Consider the following 12,995-nt stretch of genomic DNA (forward strand, 5'->3'; position numbering starts at 1 on the left):
CTGACGCTACTTTTTCTTGTGGTATTTTGCAAATTTCTTTTGCAAATGTCAGCCCTGCCTTCTATCTTTAAAAAACATTGTGAACTCCTTTCTTAAGAACAGCAACCTGTTTCCCAAAAACATCCTTACAGATGTGTCTGTTGTGCTGCAGACTCCAAGGAATTTTCTACATTAAAGAATTCAGGTATTAAAAAATGCCTTTAAAAAAAAAAACATAATTTGCTTAAAGCTATTAAAAAAAAAAAAATCAAATAATCAAATTCTGACCTCAGACGTGAAAATTAACTGAACTAACATTTTAATCACTTACGTCCATACTACCTTGAAAGTCAGTATCTCAATAGTGTTTCCTGTTTCAAGGGCCAGTTTATTGTGTGAAGCATGAAGCACTATTCCTATGTGACTTGATCTAAAGCACTGTTGTTTCCATCTCAGAGTGCACTGAAGTCTCCTCGACTGAAAAAAGTACATAGAGCCTTTACACAAATTATGGAATAAGAGTGTGATAAAATAATACATTTATTAGATTTATTCAGCAGCATCATTTTTCCAGTTGTCTTTTCTAATCAAAGTATGTTACAAAGTAATTACAAGCATTCTAATTAGAAATAGTATATATTTTGAGAATTTAGATATAAAACAATCAAATAGCAGAAGTCTCAATTATTTAACTTTAGGAATCTTTTATAAAAGTAGCTAGCCAGGAATGCTGAAGAATATGTTCCTGTAATCAGAGTTTCCTCAAATGGTTCATGTTGTGGGAACTATTCTGGCTAATTAATAGAAAAGCTATTAAGATCACCAGTATGCTCTGATGGAAGGTTATAGAAACAACCAGATAACTACAAAAACTGCACTAGTAGAAATTGTTTCCCTTTCTATTCATGTCCACCTCAGGAAATAAATAGTCAATAAAATTAAATTTTTACATTAAAAAAAAAACCTGAATAATTTTTTCAATGAACCAGTATCTTTCATATTATGCTGTTTGGAAATAAACTGTTACAGAAATCTAGCTACTTCATTTAATAGCACAAATTACTTCCAGAGACTCCAGCCAAGAACAGAGCTATTCCACTGATGAGCAAGAGAAAATCTCATTAAGTAGTCATGGCACTAAAATCTAAATACATCCAATCTTTTTAGGAAGACTATTAATGGAATGGTGTTAATTGGAACCTAGAGGAAAAGTATGTGTTTTATAGATTGAAAGGAAATTATCTCAGGCAGTTAAAATATTGTGAGAACAACATTTTCCACAGGTAACTATTCAGCATAATGATGCTGTATTGACTCTTCCATCTTTTTTTTGACACAAGATAAACAGAAACACCCATTTTTACATACATTAGTATATAAAAGGGTGGTAAAGATACCCAGAGCACCAGTAGAAGTTTTAAAAGGTGCTGTTACAAAAGGTATAGTCTAAATACCCTGTATATCAGTAATGTTCCTATATTTGCCTTGTTTGGTTCTTTTTTTAGTTTTAAGCATTTATATAATTAATTTATCCCTAGATATACCACCAATTCCATACAAATTTCTACTAGCAACATCACTGAACAAGATAATCTTAGAAAAATTTACAAATGTACAATATATTTATAACATTACTTTCAGACAGCTTCAGTGCAAAGATATACATATAGTACATCACGATAATTGTTCACAAAAATAGAAATTGGCATTTGTCAAAAAACAAGGCATAGTTTCAATGTACATCTCCAGCCAGTGGCCAAGAGATGTATATATTTTTATAAAGCATTTGAATGTGAACCTTACTCTTCTGTTTATAAAAAATATATGTGCAAATGGATGTGTCTAATTTTCCCTAAATCAGTTACCTAGTTATACCACAGAGTCCTCTTTAACAAGATTGGCGGTGTCTTTAAATGTATCCTCTGTTGCTGTGTAAGCTAGTGGTTGGTCTCTCTTCAGAATAATCTTGGGAGGCAGTGAAGGAGAAGGGCTAGGGACATTTTCTGTGTCCTGTTGCCGTTCCTTTTCCATCTGGAACAATAATCATAAAATCCAAGATTACGTTCTAATGCACCATACATCCTACCTTAATTTTCAGAAATGTTAAATAAATATTTCTAAAGCCAAATATCACAATGTAAGTTATTTCTTCAAATCACTACCTATAACAAAATTAAGCGCTAAATTCACATCAGGTAGTACAGCTAAGTAAATACAATACTTCAATTTACTATGGAGCTTCTACTTTATTGCTCAGTGTCGGGAGTAGTTTGATATGTCTACAGGCATGAGTGTGGATACTGTTTCTAAGTGCTACATTCATCAGTGTTGGGGAAATGAATCTCTGGCTTTCTGAACTCTCTCACCTTGTTCAAGCATCAGAAACCTAAATTCTGCACAAAAGGCAGATAGTTTTAAGTCATGTGACTTTGGAAAGAAGGTTCTTGAGTCACTTAGGCTATTTGGAAATTTTAAACTGTAGGATGAAAAGGGCTGGAATTACTGGTTCAAGTCAGCCGAACTCCAGAACTTCATGCCCAAGCCCAGGTGGAATTCCTTCAGCACACAAAACACCTGCTGGCACACTGAAAAGAACTGTCTCACCCAATCACGTGGATAAGAAAAAAAGGCTGTTATAGAAACAGGGCTGCAGTGCACAGAGCTGTTGAATTCTTGTGCAGTGCTGAAGCCAGGACTGAGAGGACAGAAACAGACACTTCACTCCTGGGGCAGTACAACAGCCTCCCAATTGTGCTGGGTCCTGCATCTGTGCCAGAATGCACCAGGAAGCCGAAACCAGTCCCTGAGATCCCAGAGCAGGAGCAGACCAGAGTGTTCAGGCTGGGAATGCAGGGAAGCAGGCAATGCAGCTGTGCTGCCTGAGCTGAGCCTTTCATGAAGACTGCTGTTTCACACATACTGTGCTCAACATCTCATTTTGCAGGAGACTCAGTAACTTCTCACACAATTACTTTAGTCCTACCCTAACCTGGACTGGAATTTCTGTGCTGCTTCACATAGTAGCAGAAATCTGAATTCATAGCAGAAACCCATAATCTTCATCCTATGAGAGCAAGAACAAAATCTAGCAATATGTTATCTGAAAAATAGAATTATACAATATGAAACAATACCTCTGCATATATTGGGTTTTCAAAATTAGTGTTTTGTTTCATTTTTCTCTTGAAGAAGCGCCACTTTGATTCCTGAAACATAAAAATTATTAGAAGTTTACACACTTTTTCTCACAATTTCTATGCAAACTGCCATTATAGTTGTTGGATTTCACTTGCACTGACTGCTAAATCAGTGATTTCAGCTGGATGTTCTTACATTACCATGTTGTAACCCAACTTTTGTTTCTGCTAGATAACCAGTTATTGTTATCTTACCTAAAGCAGTATTCACACAAGACTAGGCAACAAAAATTAATTCTTGGAAGCCTATCATTCTAGACATGCATATCAAAGAGGAAAAACTGTCTTGAAAACAACACAAGAGGGATGTGAAAAAACTACAACAGGTTGACAGAGTTGTCATTTCAATGCTCATCTGAGCTGCCTTTAGTGCACAATGTATGAAAACAGTCCTGTAAACAAGCCACAACCAGCTCATTCAGATGGATTTTAAGATATAAAAATGTATCTTCCATGAATCAGTAATAATCTAGATGAGGCAATACTTTGATCTTGATTGCTAAAATGTCCTGCAAGAACACATAGAACAAGTGTCTTAAATGTCCTTGCTAGCTCTTTTAAATATGAATAAAATTACAAGCACCTGCCCTCAAAATGTAGTACAACAAACAGTGTTCCAATCTGTTCACTTTAAAATAGCTAGGTAGGGTAGGCCAGGAAGAAGAGAGGGTTTAATCCAAATAGACCCTTATTGTGTGCTGTAGGCAACTCTGTGCTTGTAATGTTTTTCTCTTATCAAACTGTTCCTGACCAGCTACTGTAAATCTTGTAAATATGGTACAGTTAGTTGGACTTGATGTAGACGATGTGCCAAGTCTATGGCATTATTTAGAAAGAACTGCAACTGTACTGCACCCTCCCTAAAAATTCAGTTTTGCTGATCTGGAGCAGAAAACAAACAAGGCAGCCTTAGAGTATCACTGTTTCTTACCTGAGGTGCATCTGTACTCTGAGGGGTTTCCTTTGGACTAGTAGATATCACAGAGGCATACACAGGATTTTCAAAATTTTCATTTTCCTCACTACCAGCTGCTGCTACCTGTAGGAGAAGAAGGAGGATCAATATTCTTCAAAGAAGAAAAGAAGGTCACAAAGGACAACGAAAGGTGAAAGTCAAGCCTAAGTTTCTCTTACAAGTGTTGGCCGAACGACTGTAACTGCACCAGCTGTGCTGGCTCCACCATCTCTGGTTGTGTACATTGGATTTTCAAATGTGATCGGCTGCTTCCCTGACTCCACCGCAAAGTTTTCATTCTATGAAGGAAAAAAAACCCAACAACAACTGCAGTGCAATAAACACCTCCATATTTCTAGGAATTCATTTATAGTACAATTTTTCATCTTGGGGAACAATACATGTTTATTTTCATATAGGCTTACGCAAAACCTAGCATTTGTTAAAATCATGACATCAGTTTACCATCCATTATTTTACTCTTTGACTTAGCACCCTGGACCACTGATAGTTCCAATATTATGCCACTTCCTAGCTGGACAAATCCACACACACACATTTCAACACTTGACTCAAAGTATCTTATGATGAGGAAAAATGACTCACAAATCACACCTTCAACAGAGAAGAGATATCAAAGGAAGCATAACCACAAAATACATATTTTAATTCAGAGACTTCAACATGACATGCAAACTAATAAGCAGTAACTTACTAAAATGAAATTCATGCATTTTGTCCCAGCAAGGAGATTGCTGCATTTTTTGAGACAAGGCAGTAAGCACATCCCCTTAATTATGTCAGATGACTCAGAAATATAATGTTTCACTGGTTTTTAGCATATCTTTTACTGTAACTCAATACTTTCCCATTCATGAAGACTGCTGTGTGGATAGCAGCTGCTTCACACGTACTGTGCCAAACCCTGTGCTACAGCTACAGTGATCACAGCAGATGGGTAAGGTGCCAAGAGAAGTGTTTCTTAGGAGAATACTGAGTGCCACATAAGGGCCCTCCGTGCCATTCAGGGTTAGCCAGCTATGGATCAACAGGTGTAAGGGTAATGAAAACAAAACCCCACCCAGACCCACTTGTCCTACTCCTTGTTACAGCCCCATCACAGAACTAGCAAGGAATAAGACAGGAATAGTACATCAGCTAGTTCCTCAAAACTGCCTCATTTTCACAAACCTTTGCTCCGTGCCACAAGAATTCACGCTTAAAACTATCAGAGTACAGGTTTTACACAATCAACTCTTGTCAGCTCCCTCAAATTAGACTAACTCGGCTGAAACAGCCACACTGAGAAATATCTCTCTAACATCTACTCATGCATATACAATGTTAAAATTTTAGGAGGCACATCCCACAGTTCTTCACTTCAGTACACCAAACTCTGAATTCTTTCTCAGTGAACTGTAGAATTTTCTGTTTGCTCTGAATACATAGTAAGAATTAATGCCACTTAAGTAGAAATAGTCTGTATCCAGACCAGTTATTGGCAATGTATAAACTACCTTAGTTGAACTTCAGCATGTCAATGTTAGCCCAGAAAATGCAAAGTACAATAAAGTTTTCCATGCATGAAAAAGATCTGAAGTAATACACAAGCCTAAAACTATTTTCCCAGTATTCACCAAAAGGTTCATATGGTTGTTTCCTTACACAAGCTGCCTAGTTTTAACAAAGACTGTGTTTCTTCATCTACAAAGGTCATATATGTATATTATGAGTTTATCTTCTCTAGCTTTATCATTTCATATTAATTTACTGTCGGTTACATTTGTAATTTTAAAAATTTAGGGAGTTTCCAGCATATACTTTACAGCAAGTGCTTACTATTCAAACATACCTGTGATCTGTTTCCTACAAGTAAGAATCTTTAGTACAATGTTTTTCTTGTGGTAAACACAAGAATACTTTTTCCAATGAAAAACTATACAGTATATAAAACACAGGGATCCACTATTTCTCAGATGTGCTTAACAAAACATGTAGGAAATAGAGTTACACTTTATGATGTCCCCATAACTATTAAACATTTGTTTAAAGTTGATAAATTAAGAAACTGCTAAATTTAGAATTCATTACACAAACTAGTGTATCCTGTGGTTAGGCTTGAGTTTTACCTCTGAATTTTCTAACATACCATCTGGATTTGAAACCCACACATTTTAACATGTTCTGTGGAAGACAAAGGCCCTCAAAAAAATTCCCTGTCACAATGCTGTCATTTGTCTATTCATTCCCTGTATATTCCATGAATATGCTGAAAGAGGAGAGGGGGTAATTGACTTAATTTCTACCATATAAATCTTGGGAAAAGTCACATTATTTTGAAGAACATCTTACATTTGTCCTTGCCTTCAAATCTATTTCAGGAAACTATCAATCAGTGTTCAACTCTTTCTAGAATACATGTATCATTTCACTACCACTTTTACATAAAATGGTCCACTCTATCAGCCAATAATTACATAAAATGACACAAATTAAAGAAATTATTTAAGAACTGAACCTTACCATTTGCATTGCTCTGTCTATAGCAGAATCTCCCCCAAAGCCAGAGACTCCTATGTCCATACTCACATCTGCTCCAGATCGGAAAGTTACCCCGTTGCCATTTTCATTAGATTTTACAAGACTGCTTAAACTACAAAAAACCCCAAACAAAACAAAACGAAGAAAGAAGAGATTATACAGAAAGAAGGCTTACAATACAGATTTTTCTACTTGTTCTTCTAAGTAATTTTTGCTGGCTATAAGCAACCTAGCAAGGGAACCAAAAGTAGGATTCCTTTATTAGTTCAACGGGTTTTAAAAAAAATTCAAATAATTTAAAATGTATTTTCTTCATCTTCCTTTGATTTAAAACATAAAATATTTTGAATGATATTTCACAAAGCTGGTTTTCACTGCACAGTATGACTGTCAGCAGAGCAAGCATTGTCTAAGGCATTGGAAATAGCTGGAAGTTCACTACAAATACACCATAATTTTAAACAGATGAATACAGTGTTGTAGATGAGCTCAAGTGTTCTATGTTAAAAGATCTCTTTGCCAGAATCTTCTTCTGACAAAGTTTTTTTAAAAACTAAAACATGTAACTATGGTCTTTTGTATCTTTTTGAACTGAATAACCAGTTCCAGATCTAGTAAACAATCTTCTATATTGATCATTATTTAAAAGCAAATTTAGAATGTAGAAGTGTTTTACAACAGTCCTTTGTTACATGATAATGATCAGCTATGATATTGCTTGGAATCAAAAATCCACTGGAACTGCTGCAACACTGCACTTCCTATATTCCACCAGAATGGGTACACAGCAAGCAAACTGGATTTTTCAGAAATAAACATACATTTTCAGTTCATAGATATTCCATCTCTGAAAGCCTTCAAAACATACCTTGGTAGTTTTGGAAGCACTGGTAAAAGGGAGCCTGTTCGTCTGTAGTTAAAAAAGCCTCCAACCACCAATACTCCAATTATTATGATCAGTATGACTGTCAGCAACACTGCTACTGCTGCTATCAAAGACAGAAGAATAAACAAACATTCAAGCAAGCCTAGTTCAGTGCAAAAAAGGGACCAGAGAATTAGAAGCTTGACCCTGAACAGGAATCATGGTGAGGTATTATACACTCTTTAGCTTAAGTATCAAGTGTAATATATACTTGAAGCTTACTTGTTCCAGGAGGGACTCCTTTTGACAGTCCTATTTCACAGTAATTCCCAGTGTATCCATAAGAACATCTGTAAATGTAAGAAGGACAACTGACTGAATAGCTTCTATCAAGTTTAGGATATCAGCTTTATTATTATATTCTACGTGCCATAGATTTTAACTCCATGATCAGTAATTATATATTTCACCGACTGCAAATACAATATGTCTGCTATATTCACAGAATTAAAAGTGGAAATAAAAAGTGCTAAGTCAGAAAACTAGGCACTAAAGTCAAAAGATTTGGTTTCAGTGGAGCATTGGTGGCATCTGCTGGCTGTTCCAAGCCACATTTACTGAGCAGTACTTACCCATTGTTACAGTTTTTTGGTATAGCATTTTAGTAGAATCTTCAGTGGTTTGCCTTGCTGGATTTTCGGATTTGGTGTCTTGGGGATTTTTTCCCCATACTGATGCATTTAAATTACTTACTTACTGATATTTTTATGTATTGTGTTTTTCTGTGGTTGTTATAAACATGCTCCTGCAGATGTATGACATGTTCCGAAGTGTGTACAACACATTTCAAAGAGTTAATTGTTTTGTGACACTAAATCAGCAGAATCTGACCCAGAACTACCCTAACAACATACAGACTTACTTGCATTTTGGGAGACTGCTTTCATCTATATAGCAGGTTCCTCCATTCATGCACCTGCAAGCTGGTGGCATCGTGGGAGGGGATTCAATAGCTGCAAAATTCAAAAGCCACACATGCATTAGCAATCCATCTTCAACCATATAAGTACTACCAATATATAATTTTATTTTTCTCTATAGAACTTGCATATGCAAACTCACAGGCTACTTTTCAGAACTTTTATTTTTAATAGCACATGTGTTTATTTCTCTTATCTCTATATTTTCTGCCAAAACAGCTTATTGAAATTGAAGTAAAACTCGTTCTCAGAAAATAACAACTGATTCAGTGGAAATTAGGCATAGTCGACTCAAGAGCTGTATGTCTGCTCCCTTTATTTTGCTCGTGCAATACAGTCTATCACCACCCCTCAAACCTCTCCATTCAGAAAGCAGCAAGGCTTTATCTGCTGCCAGCCAGCCAGATGCTGCACAGAGAAGGCCACACTGGAATGCATTTACTTGTGAGGAAAAGCAGGGAATGGAAATGCACATACAGGAGCAGCATTATTCTAATGATGAGTCAAGTGAAAAAAACCCCACATTAGCCTTCAGTAAGGGCTCAGGATATGCTGTCAGAAAAGTGCAGTTAATGTAGGAAAAGCTCTGGATCTTAGCCATCATTATAGGCTATAAATTAAGGATGGACTTTGGCAACCAATCTTACACGGATAAGTTACATCATACCACTTGTGTCACAAAATTTTTATCAGCCAGAGGTAGAGGAAGTCTCTTGCTGCACAGTTCCTTTACAGATAAAACTCCCTTAAAGTAAATGGAGTACAAAAAAGGCAAATGCAGAGGTTTTACAGGCTGTTTCTCAGTAGCTGCAGTATGAGGAAAGGGCCAAATAAACCAAATGTATATAGAAAAGCCATGTTTGGTCAGTACACAGGCACAGTTTTCTTAATTCCTACATATTTTATGTAAATCAGTTTCAGCAAAGAATATCAAATTCAGCATCCTAAGAGCAATAAACAGCAATTAGCAAATGCAATTTGTGTTATTGATCCCTAATTTAAACACATATTGCATACTTCCATTTATTATTACATATAATTAGCTCCTCCTTCTGCAGCTCACATCATGTGGCAATAGGAAAAAGCATTAGCAATTACTAGGAAAATGTAATTTAGAGGTAAGGTAGTGTAAAAAGTTATGACATTTTCTCTTTCAGTGCAAAAAGAATATAATTCAGAGAATATTAACCATAGGAAAGATGCCAGGCATAATGTTATAAATCATAAAGATGTTGCAAGGACAAGTCCAAGGACATCTGGCTACCACTCACATCACTGTAAGCTAAGAATGCAGACTCTCAGCTAGAGAGAAATAGAAATCCTTCAGTGTTATGCTCTTTCTTCTCAGTAAAGGCTGAGCAGTTCTAGTTGATTGGTGCTCCTAGAAGCGCTGTGAGGGCTTTGCTGCATCGCAACAACCAAGCACAAAATTCTAGTTCTTGAAAGGCTTTCCAGAGTATGATAACTATCTAGAAGTTATCTCTATCCAAACTCTTTTTGTAAGCTTTGTTTTTAAGTTTCTATTATATTCAATTATACTGATTAAACAATACATTTTACCAAATAGTAAATAAAATTGTTAAGGATAATTTGTAGGGAATTCTTAGTTCTGAAATCAGTGCATTTAAGAAAAAAGAAAAAAAAGAAAAATTTTGGAATTTCAAAACAAGGACCGATTTTGTAGCTGGGTCTAGTCTGGTTGGAGTAATATACTTATATCCATTTTACAAATGACATGCAAAGAGATTAAAGGAAATGCTCAAGATGACCACAAATCAGTGATGACTGAGAATAAAAGCCAGATGTCCTGACTTACCAGTATCTATTAGATCAGTTAGCTCATCCCTCCATATTTCTAATTCAGTAATGCATGTGCATTCCTAAAGAAAAGCTTCTTTTGCTTTCATATCCAGTTTGAGAAATTATTCTACCTGCATCACACTCTGTGCTGCTGCCTTCTACAAACCGAGTTCCCTGAGGACACGAGCAGCTGTACCCTCCTGGTCTCAGCAAGCAGAGGTGGCTGCAGACGTCTTTACAAGGATTAGGCACTGGAAAAGTAATAAAGACATTTGAAGAGCAACACAGCATAATCCAGAGGTAAAACAGGGCAATTGCATAGTCAGGAGTGTATCTCATCAACAAGACACACCAAAACTCTAAACAAGTCTGGATCCAATTTTTAAAAGAACAGAGACCTAAATACCACATTTGTACCAAAACCTTCTCTCTGCCTTTTCTTACGTTCTTAAGGGAGAGTCAATGGCTGTTGGGAGCCAGTGTAGCACCATGAAGAAACTGAACATTTCCAAGCAACGGGGAGCTTTCTGAGTCTGAAAGCTGGAATGCCTTAATGAGGGATATGATGGGTGCTCCTCTGGACATTCTCCTCTGTGATTATTGTGGACAAGTTATAGCAGGATACCCTGCCTAAGTAGGGGTAAAAAAGCTCAAACTTTACTTTGCAAAAGTTGCCAGTGATCAATGGAGAAGAGGGTTTACACTGCTTTTGGTGCTGAAGAATGCTAAAACTAACCTGACACAACAAATCCCAAAATTAAACATTCTGAGGCTGTGAAAAACTATGGTGTGGATCTGGCAAAGTTACTGATAAAGGAACTGAAAAGTTACTGATAACTTATCTAAAGGCTGCTGAGTTAGCATAGTTAGCCTAGAAATAAATGACTGACAGTCAATCACTTTATGCTATAAAAACCCAGTTCCAATTTTTAACAGCAGGGTCTTCTAATGTACTCCTTCTAGGAGTATGTGTGGAGATTCCTCCTTTGAGTGGAGAGGTCCTTCCAAGTTACTGCTCAAGGCTGAATAAAAGAGTTTTATCCATGGTAATTGGGACGGGTAAGCAACATAAATCTTTGCTTTATAATTATTAATCAAGCTTTGAAATTATTATTTTAATAAATATACTATTCTATACTAGTTCTATACTAGTAGTTATGACTACCTATACTGCATAGTAATAATTCTGATTTAAGTATTTTATTATAATCATTATCACTATTATCATCAATTAAAATAAATATTTAATTCATATTTGGTTTGCCATCCTAAATCCTGCAGGATGAAGTCATATAAAGGCTCAATTATACCTATATAATCCTTTAGACATAAACCATTGCCAAGTCTGAGATAAGGATTGGAGCGGCCACACCTAGAGTCCTTTCTGAGAAGGAGTTTAGAAAGAAAGGGGATCCTTTCTGAGCCTTGTGACTCAGCGGGAGGGTGTCCTGATAAACTTTGCCTGAAGCTTCCATTCTGCCCACAACACATCATAGCTGGAATATCCCCCTTGGAGGCAGTGTTAAACAGCTAGCACTTTGCTAGGATAAATACATATTGTAACTGATATCACTATGACAACTCCAAGATGGAGAGGAAAAAGAGAAAGGACAGGGTCATAACTTAGAACTAAGAGACTTGCAAGAGCAGTGTATGGTGTTCCACTGTTGATTTCATTTTGGATGTGCAGAAAATACTTGCCAGCCTCTATTTAATTTTTATGTTTTCAGAAACTAATATTATCACCTACTGACACATTATCAGAATGTTAATAAGCTCTTTGAATGCACTGATACCAACTTGAATCTCATAGCAAGGAAAGGCTCACTGGGATCCTGATTACCCACCTGACTGGTTGTATCTGTGCTGGTGATAGATGCGCACTTGAGTAAGCCACGGATTCACAGTCAGCACTTTCACTTTTTCTCCATTTCCAAATTTATCTTTCTTCCAGACTTCTCCTCGTTCTTTAGCTATCCAATATAAATGGCCTTCAAAGACATCAAGGCTGTATGGACTGCCTACTTCTCAAAGGAACAAACAATAGACTTTCAGCAAGCAAATTTCTGAAATTTGCTGTTCTTCTTCAGCATAAATATATCATCTAATAATTTCATTTTAAGATATTTGCAGCTATATATTTACATCCTTATGTGCCTGACCTCTTAATATCACTGTTCCTGCAAGCTGCTGAATTATATACTTTAAAGAAGCAAGAAGCCAGTTTTCCACAGTCTTCTATTTGGGTCATGTAAATTACCCTCAGGCAGTCGTTACCAGGCATCACGAACCTGGTGTGCCATTTATCCCTCTACAAAGAAGAAAACACTACCAGGACTCTTTGAAAAGCTCCCCGAATCAAGCCCCACTTGTGAAGCCCAAGTGCTTATTAGAACACATCTCGGTTACTATTATATTAATTGCATAGTAAGTTCTTACCTCCATGTAATACAATGGTTCTGTCTGTCCCATCAGGCCTCATGGATTCAATAATATTTTCTTTAGAATCACTCCAGTAGATCCTATCATTGTTCAAATAATCAATAGAAAGACCTGTTGGCCAGCCAAGGTCTTCAGAGACCAGGGTTTGTCTTTGTTGTCCATCCATCCAGGCACATTCAATCTTCGGCTGCCTTCCCCAGTCAGTCCAATACATGAGCCTGAAAGGACAGAGCCTG

General features: G+C 36.6%; 1 protein-coding gene across 3 annotated transcripts in view; it reads right to left on the reverse strand.

The window, feature by feature from the left end:
- Positions 1 to 487: 487 nt before the first annotated feature.
- LRP2 (LDL receptor related protein 2) overlaps positions 488 to 12,995 on the reverse strand; it is a 113,874-nt gene continuing 101,366 nt past the window's right edge. Inside the window, exons 69-79 of one of the 3 annotated variants that reach the window (XM_027911526.1) lie at positions 12,757 to 12,977; positions 12,165 to 12,341; positions 10,449 to 10,568; positions 8,460 to 8,550; positions 7,820 to 7,887; positions 7,541 to 7,661; positions 6,655 to 6,784; positions 4,311 to 4,430; positions 4,108 to 4,215; positions 3,114 to 3,185; positions 488 to 2,010 (exon numbers count right to left, since the gene is read on the reverse strand). In XM_027911526.1, the coding sequence (XP_027767327.1) occupies positions 1,849 to 2,010; positions 3,114 to 3,185; positions 4,108 to 4,215; positions 4,311 to 4,430; positions 6,655 to 6,784; positions 7,541 to 7,661; positions 7,820 to 7,887; positions 8,460 to 8,550; positions 10,449 to 10,568; positions 12,165 to 12,341; positions 12,757 to 12,977 (1,390 nt within the window). In that variant the 3' untranslated portion in view covers positions 488 to 1,848. Of the gene's footprint in view, positions 2,011 to 3,113; positions 3,186 to 4,107; positions 4,216 to 4,310; positions 4,431 to 6,654; positions 6,785 to 7,540; positions 7,662 to 7,819; positions 7,888 to 8,459; positions 8,551 to 10,448; positions 10,569 to 12,164; positions 12,345 to 12,756; positions 12,978 to 12,995 lie in introns of all 3 variants that reach the window. The other 2 variants (XM_027911527.1, XM_027911525.1) reach the window with 2 other exon arrangements.

This window comes from Empidonax traillii, unplaced genomic scaffold (assembly GCF_003031625.1).
Source record: "Empidonax traillii isolate 1590-97213 ecotype Southwest subspecies unplaced genomic scaffold, ASM303162v1 scaffold33:size3420811, whole genome shotgun sequence".
NCBI lineage: Eukaryota > Metazoa > Chordata > Aves > Passeriformes > Tyrannidae > Empidonax > Empidonax traillii.